Genomic DNA, 27,813 nt, shown 5'->3' with positions numbered 1-27,813 from the left:
CGCTTTGAAGAGAGCTAGCAGAAGAGGCTACTTTTCAGTTTCCCTAAACATTTTTAGTTGGGGTCTTGCATCCACAAACCTGTGTTTTCTGTGTCTATTTGACCTGTATCACAACACTTGAAAAATAAGATTACCCAACAGGTCTCACTCACTTTAACAAGATTGTTTCCTTTGTGATGCAGGCCTATAAAAACCACAGTACAGTTATAGATATGTTGACTTAACCCTCTAGGGACTAAGTTAGGAATTACTGTATTGATTAGCTGCAACTGATAAAGCACTCTGCCTTCTTCCTGTAAAATTTAATAAATAATCCCTTCATTGAGTAAAGGTGTAAAAATCTATCCCCTCAACTGAATTCTACAGGGCTATGCATCTTAAGCACACACCTCTGCAGGATATTTTATGACAACAAAATCAGAGTGTCTCACACATCAGAGTCTTGACTGTATTGTGCAGCACTACTGTTATTCTTGTGTTCTCTCTTCAACTGGTCCTGCCCAGAAAATAACTTTTCCAACTTATTTCTCTAGAGTACTAACAGTGATCAATAGTTCTGCTTTATTTAATGGGCGATCTCTGGGGTGTTGTGAATCGTGTGTTGGCAGCTTAATCTAGATGGAAATCTGTGTTCACCCTTGGAAAGCCTTGTTTTAAAACTATTTTCTGAAACACTCAGACTTTAATTGATCTTAGTATTTATTTCTAGTCTGAATGAGTTAAATGCAGGTGAGGCTTCCCTGCTGAATGAATGATCAGCTCAAGCAGAAAACCTGATCTCTCCGGACAGATCTGGATCAGTTTTAGGACTCTACTGCAAAACATTACATCCGTGAACAAGTCAATCCTAGTTTTTCTGTTAGGTCTCCAGATACAACCAGGGACCTGAAAGCTTCCATTTTTCTCCAGATGTGTCTGTTTTCATTAGTACTACAGGGCATGTCAGGCAAATCCTGCCCTTTGTTACTTGCGCAGCCCAATTCCAATTAAGTTAACAAGTCTGTTGTAGTAGCCAGGATGGTGTCCAAACCCCTTTCCATAGCTGTGGTTGGTCTGTAGCGTTAACAGGAAGAAGAAAGTAAAACCATACATTTATCACAGAGGTAAGCATCTACAGACTCCCAGCACAAACAACAGCCAACAAATCTCTGCTGTTTAATAACTACAGTGGCACTTTAAGCCTCATGATATCACTTTGATGAAGATAATGGTCATTATCACTGTTTTATGGATAGGAAAACAGACAAAAAGAAAAGAATTTGCATGCAGCCTCAAAACAGAACCAGGATTAGTACTTAAGGGCTGCAGGCTCCCAGACACAGGCTTAGTCCACTTCAGCAGCAGTCCTCTATCTAAGCTTCATCAACTCATGACAGCATTGCTTTCCTCTCATCCACTTTATCCTGATTCAGGCTGGTCACCCCCTGAACATTCCTGTCACCTTGTCCACCCTCACCTCCAAGGCTCTTGTTTGCTGTCACCTTTCCACTCACCCACTCTGGTGCTGCTGCTGCCACTTCCTCCCCACCTGTGCTTTCACAGCTTCCCCCTTCTCCACTCTACAACGGCACAGAGCCAGATCTGGTATGTCCAATAGATCTTGTTTTCCAGATCCTACAGGGAGCAGAACCAGAAGTTAAATCATTAAAAACACTGCCCCATGCTGTCAATCTAATTTATCATATTGTGAATGCAGGTATTAAAAATATGAAAAGGACTATTAACTCCATCTTGTCCCACTTAGTGGCACCTTAAACCAACTGTTTGAACTTTGCCTTAGAAGACTGTTTCCAGTGTTAACTGCTGATTTTACATTACATCCTAGATTGTGTAGTTCTCAGCATAACCTCCAACCTCCTGCAATTCCTGTAAAACACTTTTTCCTGACAATTTTTAAAGAAGTCTTTAAAAAATATTAGAAAGAGAATCTGATAGTCTATGCTTCTAGAAACCAATGCTGTCAGAATTAAGTTTAAAACCACTGCATGGGGAAAAGAAAAAAATTTCTGGATCAATCAAGGCTTAGTGTAATAAAGGGAGGATGTTGCCTTTAACAGTCAAAGAAATCTACCACCTTGTTAAAGAGTACCAGGCCAGCTAACCCATGTTGATGAACAAACAGGAGATTTTCAGTTTCTGGGCCCTCACACAGTAAACCTGTTGGTTTATAATTACAGCGCTCTCTGCTTTGCCAGGGCAGGGGAAAAGGGCAGGCGAGAGGCTGTGCTCCACCACAGTAGCACCTGCATGCAAATGCAGCAATATCAGCTTAGGGGCTCCGAAGGGAACCACTTGCCATAAGTAAATGCAGTTTGACAGCAGCTCCTAATAAGAGGAAGGAAATGAGGGAGAGAAAGAAAAGTGATGGGAGACAAAAGGACTTTATAAAACAGGGCTTTATTGCTTTCATTTGTAGCATTTTCTCTTTGTTCTGTTTAAGCACTAAGCCTTCCAATTCCAGATACTGCACAAAAGAGATACCTGTCTAAAAAAGTTTATTTCAATTTGGAACTGTCTTGCAAGATGCTTCACAAACTCAGCAGTCCATTATTAGGAGTAACAATGAGCTACCTCTAATTAATCTGGCATAGCCTTTGCTTCTGATACCAATCAAATCAATATTAATGGCGAGTTTGTGCTCCCTCATTACAGCACAAAATGGGTACCAATCTTCTCATGAAGATTTTTGGATCATAAACTGTGTTTGAGGTCAGTGTAGTTGGCTTCTTCCCACCCCCCTTTTTTCAACCAGGATGGAAAAAATATATAATGATGTGTTATTTAGTACCTGGATAAAAATCTACATTCAGGCTGCCTACACTGGGAGACTGAAACCAGTTCAATATGAAGAAATCTCAGTCTAAGAAAATAAAGATTTTAGTAGCTCACAGAGCTCAAATTAAACACTTAAATAGGTAACACTAGATATTTCTCATGCTGCCTCACATTTCTCTATTTATTTTTATCTGCAGGATCAGGCGTGTTAGAGAGGGAGGCCTGGTAAGAATTGCCTCAGCCATCATTCTTGGTTACTTACATCTGTGGTCAATTTTCCACACTTTCTTCCATAAAAGGTAAACGAGGCACTGTACTTGCAACAGGATAATCTAAACAATATGAACAATGTTACTGTTAAAGACCATCTGGCTCATCAAGCACAGCTCCAGACTTTTAACTCCTTGAATAAAGTGTGGAACCCTGCAGTGTATTTTTTTATCCAAAAGTCATTTTTAAAATGGTAAAAGTAGAGCTCCTGGAGACAAAAGGGATTCAGAGTGTGAGGAAATGCATTTTTGTTTTTACCCCTCTTGTATCTTACACATGCTGAAATCCAGACTAGAGACAAACACTTAGACGTCACATTTTTTACATAAAAAACCCTCTAAAATTTTCTTTAAGAAGCCACTGCATATAACTAGGATATGTGTGGTTGGCATTTCAGAGGGGAGACAACAGGGTTAAGTATTTCATAATTCACTTCAACTTAATGGCCTGATCCTGCCACTTCTTAAAAGGTAATAAAAGTCAAAGAAGGGTCACCAGGAATTAGAAGAAAAAAGGGGGTGTGTGTGTGTGTGAGTGTGGGGTGGGTGAATGCAACCAAAGAAGGCTTTTGTTAATTGTACGCACAGTTTCTTATCTGTTTGATAAATTAACAAGTGGCTGGTTGGTGGGAGAAAAATGTTAAAGCAATGCAGGGGCAAAATAACCTGGAAGGTGGCAGCTGGTAGGGAGAAAACAGAGTGATCCAGAAAGTCCAAAGAGCAGAGGAAGCACTGGAGCTGGCCGTACTCTGTGGACCAGGAAGGCAGATCATGGCTCTGTGCCTCAGTTTCCCCACCTACACACTCATGGAGTAATTGCAGCCCACAGAGACTGTCAGGATTCACTTCAGTTCTGTGAAGCGCTATGAAATACAGAGCGGCAGCACACCCCGTGCCTTGAAGCAAAGTAGCCCCACAGACATACAGGAGTTAAATATTCTTATAAATTTAAAAGGCTATGGATTTCAAAACACACTTGTTTTTGACCAGAACAACAGATAGAATTAAACCTTGTCATTGATCTTTGTTCAGTTTTCTCTCAGCTGTATCTCTGTGATTACTGTGCACAGAGTGGGTTAAACAGATCTGCAGTCCCGTAAGTGCTGGGCTGTAACAGAGGGCAGGGTTTTGGTCCCTCAGAGGTTTTTTTTTTCTCCAAAGAAGTTTTAATAGCATTATTTAAAAAAAAAAAAACACAAAAAAAAACCCCAAAAAAACCAACAACACCAACCAAAACAAAACAACCGACTGGTTTGTTGAAAGACTTCAATGCTTTTTTATTTAATTTCTAAAAATATTATTGGAAGGCAAAGCAAAGAAAATGGATTAGAGCATAGCTGGAGTTTTTCTTTTTGGGCAAATACAAAAATTAATTTTCATATTCATTGGCTCCCTTGCTCTAAATTCTGCATCTTGCTTTAACCAGAAACATCACCCTATCTGGTTTCTAGGTAGATCGCACACATGACTGAACCTTCCCCTACAGTAAGTTCTTCCAGCCACTCCCAGAAACATGTGCCTACAACCCTTTTTCAAAGTCTACTCTAATTTGGATCTCATTTTCATTGAAGCTATTATATCATAAGCCCACTGCAATATGTACTGACATACACATGCTAAATTCTTAGCTTACAAAATCTTTAACATGCAAGCAGGGCTTTTTTTTTTTATTTTTAAAGAAATTGTATTTAATATGTGCTCATGACTCATCAATTAAAAAAGAGCAGTGTTACAGTAAGCAAGATAGGTCAGGCAGTTTTATGATTAATGGGGTCAAAAAGTTAGAATTCATATTTAAAACTTTGGTTGCTCAAACAATTAACCCTATCTACGGAGCACCAACTATAACCACCACCCAAAAACCACCAATATAAAATTTCAGAAAGATTCAATATTATATCACAAAACACTTATTGTGGTGTGTTCCTCTGCTTAAAAAAAAAAAAAAAAAAGCACAAAATATCTCCAATTTATTAAGAGATTTTCCGGGTTTAATGTTTCCAAAACAAATCTGGCCAAGTATGAGATGTTAGAGTACAACCTGTAAACTAGACATGCCCCAGTGGCTAATTTGCTGCAAAAGCACCCTGTTTTCCGGTGTGCCAACTTAAAGGCCCTTTCCTCATACTAAAGCTAATATTAGGATTTGGAAAAGGAAAACAGAAATAATTTGATCAACATGGAGTCTCTTGCAGAAACCTCCTGTATGTTAACGACAACGTCAGTTACAGAAGTGTCTGCCAATTACACTGTACCTCTGAGAAAAATCATTCCTATTTTAAATTTATCTTTCTGCTACCTTGACTGAGCGCTCATGATAGTAAGCATCAAATGCACTGTAAGCAACTACGGGATTTTAATTAAGAGCATTCCACAGGAATAATACTAACACGTGCTGAGTGATAAGCGTATATGCACTAACACTGTCGGGTAAAGCCTTAAATTACACGCTTCAGTGCCTTAGATTTAAATCCTAGAAGACACTGGCACCAATTGCTGGGATTACAGCTTTCAATTAAACCTACAACTAATTTACTGGATTTCAAATCATTTCTTTAAGCCACACCTGTCCACTAAGCCTTTCACCACATTCACACTGAATAACCTTTAACACTTTTTATCCAGAAAGCTCAAATGGTCTTTCAAATTGAATCCTCCTCACTGTTCCATTCCACATATCTGGAAACTGAGGCACACAATAATTAAATATCCAAACCTAATGCAAGAGCCTGTGCCATGGCCACTGTTTTTGAAAAGAGGTGACTGCACCTTGTTCCCAAACTTGTTGCTCATTCTCACTCTCACATGATCGTCATCTCTTGCACAAACATCCACATGGCCTTATGATAAATTACATCAGCAAACAGCTTCAGATTAAAACTAAACAATCAGTCAACAAAAAAAGGTTAGTTTTAGCCTCTGTCAGTTCCCAATCCCATTCATTCCACAGCCACACAAACACTTGAATTGGCTCTAGGAAGGCAACACCCCAGGGGTTACGATCAGAGTAAGACTCCATCTTTCAGTCACCTTGTAAGACTAATGAAACTACAGCATTAATGCTGGAACTTTCTAATATCCTGCTGTGCACGTGAAATCATGCACACTCAGGACCAGGTGATCATTCAGCAGAGAAGGTGAAGAGGGTGTGTATACTCAAAAAACAATATTCCAGAAAATAAAACCAACATTAAGGAATGGATCTTCAGAAAGTTGACGGTAAAACTGTGAAACTTCTTATGTAGCACACTAAAGGTACCAAAAACTTCACGTGGTAAGAGGCCAAATGAGAAAAATCACCCAAGAAAATATTTGGAGAGAGGTTTAGTAAACACACATTTTAAAAGTTGCTAATGACAAACTGTTGCAGACTGGCAGAGCATTCTGAAAAGCCATCACATGCATCTCATACTTGTCTACAGCTGTACATCTCTAGCCAGTAAGTGCTGAGCTGGCTGGGCCTTCGCTAGCCTGTTTTTAAGTTAACTAGCAGATATAAGAGAGAGAGTTACTATTTATAAGAAAAAAATGCTTATTAGTTCTAGGTTTGAGTTATAAATATCTACATTCCTATTTAGATTATGAACATTAGAAAAGTGCCAGATAATTATACCTACGGATGTAATTCAACTTTTCTTTTAAGACCTGAAATTTCTCTGGAGCCTTCAGATGGTCTTCTCCAATGAAACACCCAGAGGTGTTACCTTTTGGGGGCAAAGGGAATAGAAGTTGCACTCTGGTCCATGCATGTCAATTAATACAGCTAAGACTGTAGCCATTATTTAGGAGGCGTGCTCTAGGTGGGCACATCTCAGGTTGGGATTTTCAGAGCCAAATAGTAGACTTGGCAACAGAATGTTATGTTGAGTCAGCGCAGCAAAATTCTCTAGCTGCCTTTGAAAACCTCAGTCATGTTTCCATCTAACTGAAGAAAAAAGAAGGGGAAAAAAAAGAAAACAAACAAAAATTCTCTCCTCCTGATCCAGGACTACTCTCTATTTGAAAAAGTGGTTAATTGCTCTACCGAATAATATTAAGCTTACTCAGACTAAATCTCACCAAGAAAAATCTGACCCAACTTCATATGAATTTCATTTGGCACCATAGTAAAATTTTCTTAAAACCCCATGCCCATACTCTTGGCCAAGCCACAGATGAAGAGCTGCATGGATGGTGTGTATGGTGGAAAAGCAGTGGAGACACGGGAGAGCTCTGCATGTGCACTTCCACACCTGCAGTACTATGCCCAGTTCTAGGTTCTCCTGCGCAAGACACATATAGAGCCACTGGAGAGACTCCAGTGAATAGCCACAACGCTGATTAATGCTCTAGAGTATCCCTCATGAGGAGAGGCTGAGAGAGCTGGGATTGTTTACCCTAGAGAAGGCTCAGGGGGATCTAACAAACGCGCACAAATCTCCGAAGGGAGGCCGTAAAAAAAGCAGAGCTGCTTTTCAGTGGTGCCCAGTGACAGGACCAGAGGTAATAATCACAAAACAAAACACAGGAGGTTCCTTCTGAACATCAGGAAAAACCTTTTTACTGTGAGGGTGACCAAGCACTGGCATAGGTTGACCAGAGAGGTTGTAGAGTCTCCATCCTTGGAGCTATTCAAAAGCCATCTGGACATGCTGGCTCTAGGTGGCCCTACTTGGGCAGGAGGGTTGGACCAGATGACCTTTAGAGGTCCCTTCCAACCTCAGCTATTCTGTAATTCTGTGACGCCAGGCACACAGTGATCTTTGTAGCTCAGCAGTGACACTGTCATGAGCAATTGTGAATGGATGGAGACACACCCTATACCTCCCATCACACTGTCTGTATGAATCCAAAGTCCCAAGGCTCTGGTACACACAGTGATTCTTCAACTCAGAAATGCTCAAAAGGTTCAACTATTGATAAAAATTGGAGAACAAGGCTCCCACTGCAAGAGCAAAGAATTGAGCAAAGAATCTACCAGGCCACGCATGCCCTCAACCACTCTTTCCATCCACAGACATCAAGTAAATAACTCACATTAAGGAAATCTAAGCCATGTGCATATACAGGAACACCTCATTCTTTTCTTGAATTCCTACAAAGAGTTAGATTCATTTACTACCCTGGTACAAAGCTGTAGTGCACAAATATGCTCTGGGCATATGATCTATTACAAAGCAAAACTCTTAAGAATTATTTCGTCTTTTCTCTTATCTGATGTCTGATATATTTCAAGTAGTGTTGTACACACCAGGAAGTAAATGATCTGTGGCCTTTGAGAGGAAAGAATAAAGAAATAATCCTCTCCTTTTCTGAAGACTGACATTACAAAAGTGGGTGGTTGCTTTCTGCAGATGAAATCCCTGGAACTGCACATTCTAGCCCATACTCTGTAGTAACTGCTTTGAAGCAAAAATAAAAATGCTTGAGTTGCTGATTCTTCTGCAAAGGTTTCAATGACAGTAACAACAATGTGTGCTAACACTTTTAAAGTCCAGGGAACTAAATGACAAGGAGGACTCCGCTAAACATTGAATCCTCTACAGTGACTGGATGAAACAACTGAAGAAAACTGCTGCAGCTGATTGTACTGTCTCTAGGTCTTGGCATTCATTATTTAAGTTCAGTGGAAACTGTTCAGCCTTTAAGCAGACTGACTCATGCACTTTAACTTCTAATTTCCTGCAAACGATCCATTAGTTTTTGGCAAGTTTCATACTGCACAGTACTTCCATGAAAAGGGCCGTTCCCAAACTCTTCTGATTTCAACAGTGCTTTTTGTAACAGAGTTTTAATCAAGGTTGAATTCATAGATACTTGTGCCCTTACAAAATTGAATGTGATCCCCACCTGAAGACATCCAACACACTTATCCAAGGTAAATGAATTACTTTGGTCCTAAATGTTCTCTTCAAGTGTATTTATTGGGACAAATCCTACTGGGCTATACTATACACTCCATATGAAGCAGTGGGCATTTATCAGAGAACGGAAGGTACGTTTAGATGCACAGTGTTAAGTTTCATCTTACAAGGAAAGTAAAAAAATATTTGCATACTACCTACACTTCTCCCAGAAGTGCACTACCTACTCCTACACTTCTCTGAGTTTACAACTGCTGAAGCGAGCCACTTGGTAAGTGCTAATTCCATCATTTGCAACTACAATTGTTTTTAAATTTACCATTCCCTTCAAATATTTTGTCACCAAGTGGTATCTGAAATATGTCAGTAACTCAAAATGGAAAATAACTGTGGTATCTCCAACGCCACCATTTGGTAACTGTAGATAAATGTGGTCTAGTAAATGGTGACTAGTAAAATTATTCTTCTTCCATCCCCAGGATATAATTATTTAAAAATGAGAAAAGAGACAAATGCATCAACATACATACATGGGTATACAGCTTTCAAAGTACTTGGTAGGATTCCAAATCCATATGTGCTCCAGTTCAGCTGACACAGTAGAAAAGCTTTCCCCTCTAAAATTTTTTTATTTTTTTAATTCATGCACCTTGCAGAGTGCAGGGCTGGAGTCGTGTGCTTATCCATGCTCTCAGAATGCTACAGTAAACAGATTTCCTCACCTCAGCACATCAAATCTCTATCTACACAAGACAACCATAAAGAGGTTGCAGACTTTTCATGCTCATTCAGTTCCCTAGCCCTCTCTCCTGGGACTGTCAGCAAACACAAATTACTAACTGAGATTTGCAAAAATACTCTACTCTTTGTAAGAACTGACCCAATCTCATCCAAATAATTTTACTTAAGTGATACAACCATCAAGTGGTAGTGGATTTTTGGCCACTATGGGAAAGATTAGATGTGACAAACTAGGCAAGATGAACTAGTAGCAAAAAAGTTTTACAAAATAGAAGCAAGCTCCAGAATGGTTTGAAAGGCTTGTTTTTAAGTGTTTAAAAATACATTGTGTTAGACTAATGGGGGGTTAGACATTGTGGGAACTTAAGTAGCTATTTAGGCACCTAGATTACATATGTACTTGGGTGTCCAAAAGACACCTACCAGCTCTACTGGTAAAGCCCACCAGATTTCTAATTCCCTAGTGCTGGACATGAACACAGACATAAAGCTGATTAAAAAACCAGGTGCTTATTTCCCAGCCTCCTTTCCCAAGCTAGATTTTGCACAAGTATTTCCACTGTAAAAAATATACGCAAAGATGACAGACCAAAGTTATAATTATTATTACCTACAGTAGGGGGTTACCTTATTTTCTGCACAAGCAATGTGGCATTCAGTGTTTCATGGCAATGCTAAGTTTTCCGTATTTTCTTGGTATGTAAGTTACTATCCTCCACTTCAAAATGAAATCTCTCCTACCTTGCTGAAACCACTAGGAAGTATCCCCAAAGATCGGTTAAATATTCAAACAATTAGCATAAACCTAACCCCTTTCTCGCCGTCTTTTTTTAATGGTCTCTAATTTCCTAATTTTTAAAATGTGTGATTTCTTGCAGCTATGCTTACAGTTTAGTCTGACAGATCTGCTTCATTCTTTCCACTACGTTTTCAAGCCTTAATATAGTATGTGCCTGATTTAGTCCTTAAGTTCTCATACTCTGACTTGATCCATGTATGCACCTCTTTGAGCACATGAATGGTTTCTTGACTTGTCTACTTGACTTGTCTACTTGCACGCTTATTGTTAAGCGAGGAATTAAGTGGTTTATCAGACTGATCCCAAGTGCTTAGCATCTGAACAGCATGAATTTTTACTCAGTTGAGTAGGAAAACTTTTCCCAGAGCTTCATCTCTCTATCCATGCTAACTGCCTACATGTGACTCTACTTTCCTGACACAAGAATAACATTTACAGACATTCTTATCTCTCTGTGATTTATTACTGAAACTGGAGACCAATGGTTTGAACTGGGGAATCAAATGAAGCAGAGATGGTATACTAGTCATCTAGGAGTTAAGCTAATTTGTTAGTGCCCTTGCTGTTTCTTGCCATCAGCCACTATGCATCTACTATTTAAATTCTGAAAAGAACACCGACCTTTAATCTGTGGTATTAGTTCCTTTGACAAAATGGAAGATTATGTCTTTTTCCCACAAGCCTTCATGCGAAGCTTAGCCAGCTTCCATCTGGTCTGGCTAATTAAATGTAAGTTAACATTAAGTTAAGAGCCAGCTCCAGCCCACAGACCTTCTATTCTGCAACTGCATATTTATTAATTGGCCAAACTATTAGAGTATTTAATTCCAATTTTTGATTACTTCTATTTTCTTCATTCTCTCATGAAAACAGGGAAATGTTTTTGAAGACATATTTGCATAATTTCAGCTCAGAAACACAAAACATTAAGACATGCTAATAAGATTCTGAGCAGCCAGAAAATCATCAGGTTTTTTCTTCTGTGTTTAACATGTTAATAAAATACCATCATAACAGTGTGAAGGATCTGCCTATTATGCACAAGATCTGGAATCACTGGAGCTGTACACTTTTAAGCTGGCTGTGACCCACAATCTGGCCCTATATGTACTAAAACTAAAGCCAGTTGTTGTATTCCTTATTCAGTCAAAACTTTCTTTGACCTTAATGGGTGTTCTGTCTGAATGAAGAACAAAGGGATTAGATCTATTATGGGGAGTTACTAATTGTAATCATGCCCATGGTTAACTTTTGATAAAATTCATTTGGAAAACTGAAAATACAGATAATTACTAAGTAAAAATGGTGCTTTGCACTGTTTTATTTTTCATATTAACTCTACACAGGTCTTGTACCTAATCTGTTTTGCTGTATTTAACATTAGATGTTAGAGAGTACAATTATAAGCTTCAAGACTTTTAAAATAAATAATGTGGCAAAGTTAGATTTACAAATATGTTTTAACGCCTGATATTACTTGGAGAAAGATTGTTACTAAGTAGAACAGCTTAAACCTCTTAACCAAATCCTCCTGCTTTGTGACAGAGGCAAAGATCACATTAAGAAACGCTATTTCTTCACATATTTATCTAATATAATGCCTGCTGCAACAGTATGTAAAGCTAATTAAAAAATGCAAAACCCAGAAAATGTCTGCCTAGTTCACACAAAAAAATTAAACACCAAATGAGCTGATGTTAACAAAAAAAACCCTCACCACAACCAAAAAGGCCAGTTAAAAGTGCAGTTTCATATAAAAATCTAAATCATATCAAGACATGCAACAGAAAGTTAAAAAACCAGCAAAAACTGTGAATGGCATAAAGCACTATCTAATGGAGCAAGACTAAACACTAAAATTAGAAAACCACTGCTCATTTCCACTTCGCACCCTGCAAAAGATCACATGGGTAAATCAACTCAATTCACCTTTTTCTGCCTCAGTTGCCCCAAGCAGATAGCACAGATAGAACAAACATTTCTCCCTTTCTGTTCTCACTCAAAAATTTGCAGGTGTTTAGAAATGCTCGGATTAAGACGTTCCATGTAAGGGTGACTATTGGCAGCCACTATTATGTTGGAAACAGAAATGGACAAGTAATTCACTTCTAAGAGACTCTGAAAATAAAATGCTGTTGTTAACAGAGTGCAAGATCAACAACAGACACAAAGCATTTTTTAATGTTTGCTTATAATATGGGATTTTCTTATCAACTTATTCTGTTCTCTCCCCTATCCATTAAATTTTAAGGTTTTTATCAAACAGGTCATTTCTCATGAACCTTTGAACCTCTGTTTTATCCTCTGCCTAGCTTATTTTATATTTCTGCTCTTACTGTACACACCAGCTCTGTTTTCTCTGTAGCTTGCCCTGGGAATGCTGTTCTGCACATAGTGTTGTTACCTTTTACTTGGACAAAACCAACTTAGCTCAGAATGTCTGATAAAATCCACTGGGGTAAGACCTTCAAAAGTTAATTATGAGAAGCAAAATGCAATCTAAATTCACTAGTCCTACTCTAAGACTAGACACAGCCTTCTTCCAAAGACCCACTAAGATTCAGTCCATATTCAAAATACCAAACCTGCAATACAGCGAAATGCTGAGCTCCATTCTGACACATTTCTAGCTGATTCCTGTGAACTAACTCCTGGCACTTAGCCCATTCACGCCAGCTTTCCTCGTGAACTGGAGCCACCTTGTGCCCTCTACAGCACCTGCACCCTGCTGTCCGTTTAGTAAAATGTTTATTTACAAAGATACTAGCGTTCTGTGCACGAAACAACTCCTAAAAAACTATTTATTCGGATTCTATATAAATTGTTTAATTTGTGAGTAACTGTTTCAAGTCAGTTAAACAAAATAATGAAGATGCAAATCAACTGAATGCTGATTTTTTTTTTTCCAATCCAACCCACCACGGCAATGAGTTTTTAGTAAGTATGCAAGACACTAAGTCACTTTGAACACTTGTGCTAAAATGAGGAACACCACCACTATTTTCCAGTTTATTATAATTCTCCATTATAGGTAAGAACAGATAACAAAGCATTGACAAGAATCTGAGACCATCAGCTGCTTTGCTGCATGTTTTATTTTGCAGTAAAACAGTAAAGTCTCTTGCTCTGCAGTAATGTATTTCAGTGCACAGCATACGACCTTAAAATGTTTACAAGTGCTACAGTTCAGATTTGGCCTCTAGCCATAAAATTCAAATCCAGCTTTGAAACATCCCCAAAACTCAGAGTTTAATTTCTTTGTGTCTCGTTATAAAATAGGGATCGCATGCATCAAATAGATCTGGACATATTTCCAGAGGCTACTGAGGCAAATTCTGACTCTGGGCCAAATCTATGATATTCATGTTTTTTATTCTAACAGGATCAATATCAAATGTGTTGAAGGTATGAGGGTATGAGCCAATATGTATTTCCTTTCCTTCTCAAAGCAAGGGTGATAATCTTTATTCCAAGGGGGGAGGCCAGATATGATCACACCTTCTAGTAAAATTAATACACATAATTTAAACACATGAGACCTGACATTTCCTCTTAAGCCTGAAAGCATAGGCTACCAAAAAAAAAAAAAGACAAAACCCTGCACTACATAGTTACAACAAAAACCGTTCTGGCCTTTTACCATTCTTCTTTTTCATGCACTCTGACGACAAGTTAGGCATATCATCTTTTGAATCCAGTACTGCAATACATTATACTGCATTTACTCTGAGCACTCTGACATTATCATTATCTTCTTTTGTGCCTGACAGCAACTGCAGCTCCTATAATGCCATTATTGTAATTAAGAACAATCTGAACCATTGACAGCATTGCCTCGTTTGCTCTAGAATCCCCTGTGCATTACTGTTCTTCTAAACCAATATTCCACTATTAATAGTTTGCTCCTTTAGAACCGCCTACGGTTAAAAGAAAAAAAAATTACTAGGCCTCAGCCTAACTCGATGGTCAAAGAAGAAACTTGTTAAGAAAAAATAAATGAAAGGCTGTACACTGGCAAACTGTTATGCTTTTCTTTACACACACGGAAAATGGATTCACACCCTGCCAACCTATTCAGGCCGTTACCCAGGTGAGGAAGCTTATTTTGGCTTGCTTCAAAAGGACCACCTGTACAGACACAAAAGAAAACATCTCTCTCTTCTCCCACTAAATGTACCCAAAATACTTCTCTGTCTAAACTCTCCCTTTCATTAATCCAGCTCACAGTTGGATAAGTAGGGCACAGCAATTTAGACATTCTTGTCTGGGAAATTCTGACCTTAACACCTACCCTTGCTGCGCACATGCTCTCTAGGCTGCCTGTACCCCATCCATCTGCTTGCAAAGTATGACACCTGCTTGTTTGCTGAGCCAGGAAGGTGGTCCAGCAGAGCCCTATGACTGCTTAACACCCAACTCTTCGACCGTCTGTAATTCCAGGGAAGCAATCAATTGTGAGCTAACGACATGCAGGTACAACTGGCAGGACAGCTTGACACAGTAATGTGCACCTCTTCGAAGCTAGGGCCAGAAAGCTCATGGCCAGGCAATAAGAAGCAACTTGCATTTTTACCTCTGTGGTAAATGAAAAGCTGGAGTATTAAGCCCTAACACAAAAGAAACCAGCACTCATTACCTGCACACTGTCTCAAAAAGGGTATCTTGAATTCTACCTATTGAACATCACTGGTAACATGGAACTTTATATATTTTCAGTAGACATGAATACAGGAAAGCACTATATGAAAACGACCAAAGAAACATGGCTAGTGGAAGAAGGTGGTACCTCCAAAGGATAATACAGAAAAACAGATATGAAAAAAAAAAATATTTCCTAACTCCCTTTCTCCATCCTGTTTCTAGCACAGTTAACTTCACCTGAACTGTTTCCTTGTATGCTGCTGCAGCCACCAAAGCCTAGCCTAATTAGAGCACTTAAAAGTTGTCTTACTGCATGCAAAGGCAGGCAAAAGAGATTCAAGTACTATATGAGACTTCAGTAGAAATACTAAAGATGTGGTAATGGATTTTTCTTCTCGTGAACACACATTCCATTTAAAAATTATGAACCCTATACTAAAGAACCATTCAGGAAATTATAATGTTTAGACTACATTTAGGATTTCTGATGCTTTCAAAGCTTTTGCAGTATGAGATTGTATTTTCATCTCCGGAACGAGCTGCTCCACACTCTACCACGCCCTTCAGGCTCTGCTCAGAGCTTTTAAAGGGCGGCAGTAGTCGCTGACAATTGTTGCACCCCCTCTCCTACCACCCTGACTAAAGTCCCTTTATCCAAGTGGAATTTCATAGGCTTCACTATGAACAAAGATTAATCTCACCCACCACTGGGTCAGTGCCATAGACTGCTCTATCATTCCACAGGAAGGGAAAAGAACAGAATCAGCTCTATGCTAAGCAGAGAAGCCAAAAGGACTTAACCACAACTACGGCTACCAAGAATGACTCACAGAAGTATATATTCCAGGTGTTTTCTTTTGCAAAAACAATAATCTAAGAAAAACAAGATGAGTAAGATATTGTCAACCATGGCACACTATGTGGTGCTTGAGACAAACATCAATAAGAAGTCATGAAGAGAAATTAAAAGACTAAAAGAAAAGCAGGATCGCGCACTCCCTTTAATTTTATAGCACCAAATGCAATTATTTCACAGGAACTACTAGAAAACTAAAAGGAAAGCAGAACATTTGGGAAATTTTAGAGCCTTGTTGCTTAACCCTGCAATTCTTTAACATTTTCAGTAAGATCATCACTTGGTTGAACAGTGGCACAGCCTAGAGCCAGGTGCAGGATTAGGGTGAACAGATGGTGGCTAATCTTCCTAATACAGCTCTGCCAATACAACTCACTCCTAACCAGTCACATCCCTATTTTTCTTTTTTTTTCTGGCCCTTGGCTTTCTCCATCCAAGCACAAGTTGTCAAGGGGTAGCTGCATGGTAGGCTAAGGATTCACATAAGGCTGCTGATCTGATTTTTCTTCTGGTCCAAGACATCTTTTGTTTGTATTTCAGTCTGGTCACCAAAGTGAATTAACCCACTGGTGCACTCAACACACACACACCCAATCCCAAGAGGGACAAGGATATTAAAACCAAGTGATGTTATCTATTAATAGATAGATAACAGTATAGATAACAAGTAATGTTATCTATTAATAAGTATTAGCACACCAAACAGAAAATGTATGACAATACATATAAAGAGCAAGGCTCTGAGTGCCTTGCTACTCAGTGGTCCGAGTACAGCAACAGACTCAAAGCAGCACAGAAAGTATCATGAGCTGGAGAAGGCACAAGGAATACATAGAGCAGGCTAAGCCTCCAGCCCCACCCAGCCCTGCATTTGGATGAGCTGCAAGTAAAAATGTAAAGCACTGCAAAATATCCTGCCTTCCAGCTCACCCTCTCTCACGCGAAATGGCATCACACTGCTCCAAGCACAGCACTGACTGCACCCAGTGCAGTGTCAAATGCCCTTTCAAGGGTCATCTCTTTTTGGTTTTGGCTGCAGTTTGGCTAAGAAAATAGCCTATCATTTCAGACACAAGCCAACAGCACCATACATTTTAAAAGTAACTGGTGTGGGGAGGAAAAGGACAGAAGCAGCAGATGGAAAGCAACAATATTTTAGGTACACCTCAACCACTGCTTTTCTAAAGCTTCACTTCACAAAGAACTGTGCCCCTACAACTGCTGATTTCACCTTCAGTGGCATCAGCATCTTGCCAAAAAAGACTGCAAAACTCTGTGGATTAAGTTAATAGGAAGCACTTGATCTCAGATACAGTGAAGTAACAAAAGAACTGAACTGTCCTTATCTTAATCTCAGTGAGAAAGGCAGAGAGCCCAGTATTAAACTACTCGGTCCGCAGGGAGGCCATGGTTTACTGGTTGTAGAAGGCATTAAAGAGATAAAAGACAAAGTAGGCTATATCCCAGAGATTCTGTCCAAGGGAGTTTCACAGAAACACAGACCTGCACTTAGAGGAAGCTGCCTTTAAGCTGAGGGGTTTCAGAAGATGTAGAACCCCACAAGCAGTAATCAAACCCAGCAAGAACTTTTCTCTTTGTCAGTCTTGGTCTCTTGGTCTTCTCTTACCTTCAGGGCAGATTCCTTAAATGCTAAAGAAAACATTGGAGTTCTAAAATTACAGATTCTCTTGACAGCACGCTCACTTTACTCAGGGTGAAAATGAGAACTCTATATTTACTCTCTGCTACAGCTTTGCTTGGTCATATCCACCTTCACATTGAAGACTGGATGCATGTTTTTTTATCAGTTTGATATCAGGGATAGCGTATTTTAAATCTGGAGATGTAAAGAAAAAATTAACACTGAAATAAAGGTACACCAGTCTGAGCTGGTCTCTGGGGTTTTTTTTCCTCTTTCCATGGCTCTGTCCTGTAATTTGGAAGTACTGGAGGCTCTTCAACCACTTGTTCAATGCTGATTTTACTTCACCTCTTTAATCTTTTTTACCTTTCATCTACATAATTGCTATGCATCTAGCCAACTACAGCAGATACTGAAAAGAACCGACAGAGTATGCTGTCACCATGCCTTCATCACACCTGACCAGTCAGGGGTATGAGCCTGGTGAATCAGACTAGTTCACCTTCCCTCAGTTTTGATCCTGAACCATCAAACACCTGAATCTTTAGATGATCTCCAGACGTCCTCTCCAGTCATAACTATTCAAAAATTCTGCAATCCAAACTTGTCAATGTCTATGACAGCATGGTCCAGCTGGCAGCTTGTGGCCACCACCCTTTCCCCACAGATGGGTAACAGCTGCTGTAGCAATAAGCACTGCCAAACCACCAAGCACTCTCATCCATGTCTGCTCACAGCACCCTGAAGAGCACAGCAGTGACCACTGTGACCAAGGCAGCACAAGGAGAGGAGGGGAGCAGCTGCTGCTGAAAGAGAAGAGGAGAGGAAGGGATGGACACATCCTTATGGAAGACATCCTCCCTCCCCCTGCCCTGCAGCCCTGTCCCTCCTCTCAGCCCAGCAGCACCTCAGAGAGCAGCTGCTTTCTGCAGCCAGACCCCTTGCTCTGCTCCTCTTCACCACCGTCCTTCCATTAACCTATTCCGTGCATGTTTAGTTTTATCCAGTATGAAACCTATAGGCTCAGATGATGAAGAAACTGCTCTAAGGGGAAAAACACAGGAAATAAAAGCCATACTTCTGTAACAGCTAACATGCCCACACTATCTAAGGTAGGTTTTTGAAGTTGAATGCAAAGATAAGAGTTCAGTGGCTCTGTGCCCACATGCAGGTAGTCAGAGAACAACAGAATTAACGGCTGTATTGGGTCAGAACAGCAGATCAAAGTCCAGGGTCCTTCCCCCTGGCAGAAATGCATTCTTAACAATACAAACAGGGAAAAGCAAACAAACAGAATTTTTTTGCTTGGCATACGCTGCCTAACAGCTGTGGACTTCATGATAGGTATGTAATGATTTCTGAATCTGAAATGGCTATGATGGCCTACGTGATTCGCATGTGGGCCACTGCAGGCATTTTTTGTTTTTTCATCAGGGATCCACCCAGACACATTTTTAGCCCCCCAGCTTTTAAATAGTGTTTCTGGCATCCAAAACATCCTATAGCAATAACTTTCAGAATTTTCAGAGTAACAAAAAAAAAAAACCACCCAAAAAAACATATTACTTTAGTTAGCTCTAAAGCAACTGGATGGACTTAATGACTGGGGTGCTCTTACGGGAAGAGGTAGGAGAGCCTGGCTCTGTGTCCTCTTCATACACATCCCATACAGCACGCACGGGTCCTCCAGCCTCCAGTGAGACACCACCACTGGCTCCTTTGCCTCCTCTCTGGCAGAAGAAAGGTTGGCAGTGCTCTGTTTTGTGCTAATCTCAATGCTGTCAGCGCATTTTACTTGTCCTATGTTTTACAACCCTATATGATCCAAACCCTTCGCATACGCTTACACTTGCTAGGAGACATTTCAGATAATGCAGGCACTGATATACTCAGCTCCACCATGATAGGGTACCTCTGGATACAGACTCAATCACATGTCTGGGGCAAAAACACGGGCATCTGGGACTGACACATTCCTACACATCCAACTGCTGTAGATGAAACACGTGGACCAAGCATAATTGGACTAGGCCCTACACGAATACTTGGCTGAAACAATGACTTTTTAAGAATAAGTTTGGGATTATCTGTGACTTCTGAGCTTCAGAAATGCATTCACAGGTAGTATTTTCATATTTTTCTTTGAACCAACCACAGCCAAAGCCTATTGAAAAGAAGAAAAAAAAAGAGAAAAGAAAGGTTTCTTGAAACAAAAACCAATGAGAAAATGCATTAGATAAAATTCCCAGTGAGATCATGAGTCCTAGAAAAACTGAAATGCCAGAAATAATGTTAAAATGCAGATTACAGGAGGAAAAAAGCCAGAAAAATATACAAGATATACAGGAAAAGAGCTCTAGGTTGCAAATTATTGCATGCAGGGGCTCTTTGCACTGTCTGTGAAAGTATAGTGCCTAAATAACAGGACACGGCCCTCGAGTTAGCCACATATAAACAATAGATGCTTGGCAGTGTCTTACAGATAACAGCTAACAGTGCCGATTAGTTTCTGTTTATTGCAGAGAGCAGCACTTGTGGAAAGAGGAGGCAGAGGCAGACCCGAAAGCTATTAAAAGCTACAGCAGTTACTCTTTTACCCGCACAAGCCCAGCACAGCATGGCTTGACAGATGACAAACAGCTTCAAGCATGTTGGAGCTATCATTTACACATATGCCTGAGAGTTGCATCTGGAAGGCTACTGCCATCCCAGCATAAGCAACAGTTGGGTAGTCTGTCTACGCTGACAGAAGTGCTTCAGGGGCAATTATCTTTCTTTCTACTGAGCAATCCCTTCAACAGTCAGAGCAGAGAGGCCTCCCCAGATATCCCCCAACAATTTGGGTTCAGAAGATTGAAACAAAAATCCAATGCTCTCCTCTTGAGTAGTTTTGTCTCCTTTCATACACTGTAGATGTGCACAGAAGGTTTGTAGCAATGAAATATGACAAATGAAGCAGGTTAAGTCTTCCCTATATTCTTCTTTTTGCTTTCCATGTTCCTTCCACTTAACAGAAGTATTGTATCTACTTAACAGAACTTGATCCAAGGCAGTAATTGTTTCAGTGGTGGTACTAATAGGTTTTGTCCAGCATCAGCTACACAGCTGTCTATGATGCAACCATGGCATTACACCAGGGACATGGGAATATGTAACAAGAGTATATAGGGGAAAGATTATAAGCACATTTCAGTTGCTACGCACTAAGGTTGGAGGTCAAGCGCATTATGTCAGACATCAAAAAAATCTGTTTAGCTATTCTGATGGCATAAGAAGGCGCAGAGTCGATGTACTGATATGCTGCCGTAAAAGATAGAAATTCAAAAGCACTGATATAAGAGTGACAGTAAAGCCTTCCCCATGCCATTTCCTTTTCATCGGAAACACTGTATGTCATCTTCAAAGCACCAGTATGAAATTAGCATTCAGTGGCCCGCATTCAGTGGCCCATATTCATCATTTGCACTACATATTAGCAAACATGACAGTAGGACATATATCAGTTGTTCTTTCAGTTTCGTCTGCATTTCAAATACCACATCAGGTGAGAGCATTAGAAAACAAAAAGCCTGCAAAGCATTTAAACTAGTCGAGCATCTCTCACATGAGAAACAGATGAGCAAAACAAAAGTCTACGGCTATCAAAAAAAATAGTCCTTTACACCAGTAGCGCATTACTCAAAACGAAGTTGCAGAGGCAGGTCCAAAGAAAATAATTAAAATGCATCAATTAGAATTCAGCAGAATGCTTCTTGTATACTAAGAAATACATTTATTTCACAGTAAAATACCCAGACCTTTTGTTTATTTAAAACACCTGAAAGGCTCTCATCACCCTACACTTACTGTTGTGTTGTTAATTTGTTCTAAATTAATATTCTGTGACATGCATAATGGCAATAAAGATTAAGAAATTGAAGGTTATTATCAAGAAATAGCAGAATCTACCATATTTTACACTGTTAACATACTTTTCCCAATACAGAGAATACGACCTACTGTGACCTCAAATACCAAAATTAAATAAAACAAGACATACAAAAGAAAGACGAAATATTCTAAGTGGAAGCTAGAAGAATATTCATTCCTTCTCCTGCCCATCAACACCAAATAAACCAGGCAGAAGAGCAGTCAAATTATTGAAACTGATGTATATCAAATTGGAGAATCAACTGAGCCCATACAATGAGCAGTAATTGCTCTCTACCACATTCATGGGTCAAAGCCGTCTGTTCCTCATGTGCTTCTATGCAATTTCAGTAATTCTGAACTTCGGTCTCCGTTCCCAAATGTGTCGCAGATTTATTAGCATGTCAGGGGCTAATTCTTAAGATCCTCCACTAATTTAAGCTATCAGGAGGAGTGAAATTTCTGTGTCTATAATTGCTAGGCCAGGAAAATTCAAGGACAATCACACATGACCTTACTGAACACAGCATGAAAAATTCGTAAGATAACACAACACACACCCCTGCATCTGAAAAAAAAGAGGTCATTCTGTTCTCTCCTTGAACTTGTATAAAGATATGTTTAGTACACAATGTACACTACTATATGGAGCTTACAAAAATTTTAATTTGCGGTTGGTTTTTGCTAATGCAGTGAGCTTCACCATGCATCTAAGTCCTGCTAGATAAGGACTGGAATCCTCCAGTAGCATACATGGGGTGGCTATATCTTTGAATGCTTTTCAAGAATGAAACGGATGGAATCTTACTATAATCTACAAGTAATTTTTGCATATGACAGTTTAGTCATAAATAGGGCATTAAATATTCTAGTATTATCTCATAATTTTCTCATTAGATAAAAAGCTAATTATAATTAATTCCAAATATATTTAGTAATTTGCAATTTTTGTTACCTTAACAGAATTTAAACACTGCAGCTGCTCATTCTCTCACATGAAAGACTGAAGTACAATGTTCTCATCCTTGAATTACACCAATGGTGATGAGATACTGTAAAGGAAAACCAGGCTAAGATCATACGTGACAAGATGATGACATAAGCAAATTTGAGTTCCAAATTTCAGATCTCATGAAATAGTCTCTAATATTTAATGACAATGTGTTTTCCAGATTAACATACGTCTTAAGGTATGACTAATCCATGCTCACATCATGTGTGATATCCCAAGTAACAGTATTTTGGGTTACTCTCTCTGTTTTGGTCAACAACTTGCACTGTGATATTAGAGAACTCATTTCACTGGTCTAGAATATTCTCGTCTCTAACATGGGTGGAATACTTACCATTGCCAAGAATTTCAAAGTTTGTAAGGAAAGGCTCGCTATATATTTTTATATATATATTCATACACATAAATTAATGTTATTATAGAAAATCCACTTTATATCGTAGTATAAACTATTTTTGGTACATATAAAACTACATAGACTTTACTCTCTTTATAAATAATCTGTATTATTCTTTACCATATAGTCACTTCAGATCCTAATGGATTTTAATTTGATGGAGCACTTTGGCACTGACTCTACTGTTGCAATATATAAAAATATCATTTTGACAATGATCAAAATACCTGTTGATGGCATAAATACAAAAACCATATATGTATAATTATGTATCATCTATAACAGTTAACCTCATAAGTAACACAGATAAAACATTTTTGCATTACTTAAAGACACTAATTCTTAGCCCTTGTGGTAAAATACTGAAGTAAATCAGTAAGCTTCTGTGTAAATCAGTAAGCACTTCTAGCAACTGAAAGACAGAGAAATTTTCAATTACCCCTTATTTATCACAACTGCATCAAGTCCCCCTGACTTTCTTGACTTATTGCTAAGTTGTAAGACCCACATATACTCCTGAGTTTTTTATTCCAGGTGTGTACCCTGAGCATGGTCTGGCTTAACACAGACAGGGGGGCATGCAGCAGAGGAACAAAACAAAGGCATGTGTGCAGCAGCCCCTTGGCAGGCCCTGAGGGTGCACAAGTTGGAAAAAAAGCCACAGTAGCTCTAGCCAGGTCCTTAACCCAGTTGATCAGGAGACTGGGATGACAGAGGCATCTTCTGCATAGTCTACATTCATCTAAAAGAATAATATTTGTTCTACTGCCCCATACATTAAAGATAACTATAAATTGGAATAACTGGAATTGTTGCCTCATGAAGCAATACTGACATAGGTGAAATCCAGAACATGGATTTACTCTACTGGAATATTAAAATCACAAAGCACAAGACTAAGTAGGTAAACCACAGCATTATTTCTAAAGCATTACTAACAGTTCATCATATTTAGAGACTTTACATGATTAGAGGTCAACACCCACAACAAAATGGGGTAGAAATCTGTATCAGACTAACAAACTGGATTAGAGTATAGATCCTGATGTTCCACAAAAAATATGACAAAAGGGTAAAGGTGCCACCCAAAAGTACTTCATTCTAGTTTACAAAAGTTGAAGGTCTAAACATGGCCACTAGAAAAAACATTTTTTCAAATGCCTATGACTTATACTTTAATATTTTCTAATACATTATGTGTGTTAACAGTTGAATCACCATGTATGCTCCTATGACTGAGACCTGTATCTATATCCACTAGATAAGTTGATTAAAAGGGGGAGGGGAGGGGAGAATAAAAGAACAGAGCCTAGACGAACAAGCAATCTGAACTACATGAAGTTCCTAGCTGGAATTCAAATACACCTGGAGCCTTACAAACTGTGGCAGCACAACTTAAGGTGGAACCCATGTGTGTCACAGCCTGCAAGAAACAAGGTGAATCCTTAACAGTTTGCAAACCTGTATTTATTTCTAGTGGAGAAAAGATCAGGAAGCATGAAGCAGACAGGCTTCACAGTAAGGATTTACCAGCTTTGAAGCCATCTGAATCTGCTAAAAACAAACGAACAAGATAACATAGTATCAATCTCACCACTATATGTGCTTCCACTAAAGAAATGTGATAAATACATGCAGAAGTAAGGATGTTAACGTGAATTTAATAAAATACTTTTTCTTCCATCAGCAAATAACAAACTCCTCACAAAGTTAAAAAAAATTCTCCAATCACTGTTACTTTTAAATAGACTTTAGAAAATTAGTAAACACAAAGGACAAGCATAATACTAATGTTCCAGAATTTCAAAAGGGTAAAATATCAATATGATGACATAATGAAATGGCAGGTGTAGGTTTTAGTCAGTAAATTTAATACAGACACTGAAGTAACAAGAAGAAATTTTATTTCACAGAATACATCTTTTTGTATGATTACAAGATTGTGGATAAGAATAACTGCTGCCTCTCACAGTTTGCTGAAGATTTGTGACTTAAAGGTGTCTGGCACTGAGGAAAACAGCATTGTTTATATTAATAATGGACATACTAAACCTTTTACAAATAGGTTAAAGATCTCCACACATACCTACAATATAGAGTCATCACAGAAAATTGTTGCTAGTTCAATGCTCCTTATATTCATGAATACCCTAACAGAATAATATAACAAGCTGGGTAACTAATAATGTTTGCCATTATTTCATCAACTTCTGGGCCATCTGCAATGACCAGAAAAAGCCAACTAATGGGAGCACAATTGTGCAACATGCTTTTTAATTGAAAAGCAAGACCACACATCTCAGAAAGGTGACATGATAGATAGAGGGGCTCTACTTGCCAACGTTATACCACCCTTGACCACAGCACTGGTGCTACCCTGAAATACTGTGCCTGGTTTCACTACCCATGTATATACATCAGAAGCAGGGGACTGCTGAGCACAATACCCTCCTTTGCACTTGCAAGCAATAAGCATTGCTTGAAAAACTGTTTTGAAGTGACTGTTACTTTGGCTCTATTTGCATCACATTTAAATTAAAATCAGCTGTGAAAACGATGGGTGAGTGAGGTTAAATTCCAATTCTCTGTCTCATGGGATTCTAAATAGGCTGATTCAGTAGGGGGTGGATATTAATTCACATGTATGGACAAAGAACCAGACTGTTGTACATGCTCAGTGTTCCTCCAAGGTCGACTGTCGTGAGACGTGTTTTTTGCTCAGTACAAGAACGATCAGGTTAAGTTGTAAGCCCTTGAGGAGTGATTACTATCACAAACATTAAATCAGTCGTGTGCATTACACTGGTTTCTCAGAGCAATGCGTATCGACTATGCTGTACAGCAGTATAAAGCAACACGTTATGAGTCGAAGAGAATTTGAGCACCAAGCTTTTGGGTTTTTGCACCGCAACACAGCAGCCGACTCCTGACGGGCTGCGAGACACAGCCGAGGAGTGCGGCGCCCGCGACCTGGACAAGCCCCAGGCTACCCCCAGTTGCGCGGAGCCGAGGCGCTGGAGCCCGCAGGCCTGGCGGCCCCGCAGGCCGCCGCGGCCCTCGCCCGCCGGAGCGCTTCACCTACTGCGAGAAAACCCTCCCCTAGTCCAGCCCGGCACCCCAGTCCGTCCCGCCTTGCCCCTCTGACCCCGTCCGGCGGTACGAGTTCAGCACTGCCCCCCACACAGGGAGCACCGCTCCCCCGGCCCAGCTCTGGGCCCCTCCCCGCCGCCGCCCGGCCGGCGGTGCGGCTGGCCCGCCTCGTCCGCACGGCCCAGCCCGCCCCGGCGCCGCTAGCGGGGGCCGTCGCCCACCCGCGCTCCCGCGTTTCTCCGCCGTGACGCGCTGGCACCGGGGAGCGGCGCCGCAGCCCCCGCCCGGTCCCGGCGAAGCTGCGGGAACAAGGCGGCGCGCTCCTCCCCCGCTGCTCGCCTGCCCACCCCACCCTACGCGTCCTTCCCCAGTCAGCCCCTTCCTCCCCCTCCCCAGAGCCTCCTCCTCCTTCCCCCCACCCCCCCACCCCCCCATTTTAAGGTAACTCCCAGGAAACGTGCAAACCTGGAATTTTTACCTTCTTTGGCTTTTTTCCTCCTCGCCAGCGTGCCGCCGAGTTTGCCCAGGAAGGAGTCATCTTTCTTTCTGGACGGGGGAGATTTAGGGGTGGGGGACTTGGGAGAAGAAGGGGACTTTTGGGGGGAGGTTGCCATTATGGCCCAGCCGCCGCCGGCGCTCGGGAATGGAGGAGACGGGTCCGAGGCCCCGATGCCGTGGGAGGCTGCTCCCAGCTCTGAACGGAAGCGGAATTATTTCAAGCATTTGAGGCAGCTCCTGCTCCGCTCTCCCGGCTCTCCCGCTCCTTCCCTCCCTCCCGCCCGCCCTCCCGGCGCCCGCCGGGGAGGGCCCGTTCCCCTCGCACGGCTCCCGCCGCAGGCCCCCTCCTCAGCCCAACGGCCGCCCAACGCCCCCCCTCTCCATAGCCCAACGCCCGCCTAATGGCCCCCTCTCCTCAGCCCAACGGACACCAAACGTCCCCACTCTCCTCAGCGCCCCCTCTCCTCAGCCCAACGGACACCAAACGTCCCCCCTCTCCTCAGCCCAACAGCTGCCTAATGGCCCCATCTCCTCAGCCCAATGGCCACCCAACAGCCCCCCCCTCCTCAGCACAGTGGGCACCCCTACCTGCCCCTCTCAGGGGGTTCAGCCATGGGCTGAAGGTCCTCGTTTTACCTGCCCAAGGGGTCTGGTCCTTTGGGCTTAGGACAAGGGTGTTCTGCACAGCCCCAGGAAGGAGGAAGCCTGGCAGCAGGAGCCAGGCTGGGCCTCGAGGAGGGCTGCAGCCTCAGGGTGCTGTGAAGGCTACGCTTCCCTCCCAGCTGGGGAACCCATAGCTTTTTGGGTGGCCAGCGTGCCACTGAGGCACAGGACAGTGCCTCGCCCGGTGGTCCATCCATCTTTACACTGCCTTGCAGGGGAGCTAGTCACTAATTCAGACTGGCTGGTCGAGCACAATGTAGGTGATCACATGCACGGCAGTGCTAGTTAAAACGAGTGCCAAAATTAAACACAGGTATAGACAGGCAGGACCAGGGCTTGGACAGCTCAATTCATAACTTTGTAAGTGAAGGCTCTGAAAGATGGGGGGGTCACAGCTGCAGGCAGATGTTTCTACACTCTGTGGGCCACACTGATAGAAAAGAATCAATGAAGTAATAAAGTGTCACTAAATAGTTTTGTGCAAATTACAATTCCAGCTTACTACATACATTCCAGGCTTAAGCATATTTTGCAAAGCAGCTTTTCTGCCTGTAGATTTCTACTACAGCTGTGGTCACAGGCAGCGGGCATTGTCATGTCCTCTTCTACAAAACAAACCAACTGTTGTAGTCAGACCAGTATGAAAGCCAGTGGGAGAGAAAGGCGACTTAGCATGAT

The 27,813-nt window shown here is 40.9% G+C and overlaps 1 protein-coding gene across 2 annotated transcripts in view; it reads right to left on the bottom strand.

Moving 5' to 3' along the window:
• PARVA (parvin alpha) overlaps positions 1-26,739 on the bottom strand; it is a 69,599-nt gene extending 42,860 nt beyond the window's left edge. The window contains exons 1-2 of one of the 2 annotated variants that reach the window (XM_064452738.1): positions 26,453-26,544; positions 22,431-22,527 (exon numbers count right to left, since the gene is read on the bottom strand). Coding sequence is in view for 1 of the 2 variants with exons in the window: in XM_064452737.1 (XP_064308807.1) it covers positions 26,453-26,588 (136 nt within the window). In the remaining variant the exon portion in view is untranslated. Of the gene's footprint in view, positions 1-22,430; positions 22,528-26,452 lie in introns of both variants that reach the window. The other variant, XM_064452737.1, reaches the window with a different exon arrangement.
• Positions 26,740-27,813: the final 1,074 nt, after the last annotated feature.

The sequence above is a fragment of the Phalacrocorax carbo genome, chromosome 5 (assembly GCF_963921805.1).
Source record: "Phalacrocorax carbo chromosome 5, bPhaCar2.1, whole genome shotgun sequence".
NCBI classification, from domain to species: Eukaryota; Metazoa; Chordata; class Aves; order Suliformes; family Phalacrocoracidae; genus Phalacrocorax; species Phalacrocorax carbo.
Note: the sequence above shows the minus strand (reverse complement) of the source record. Positions and strands in the feature narration are given on the sequence as shown.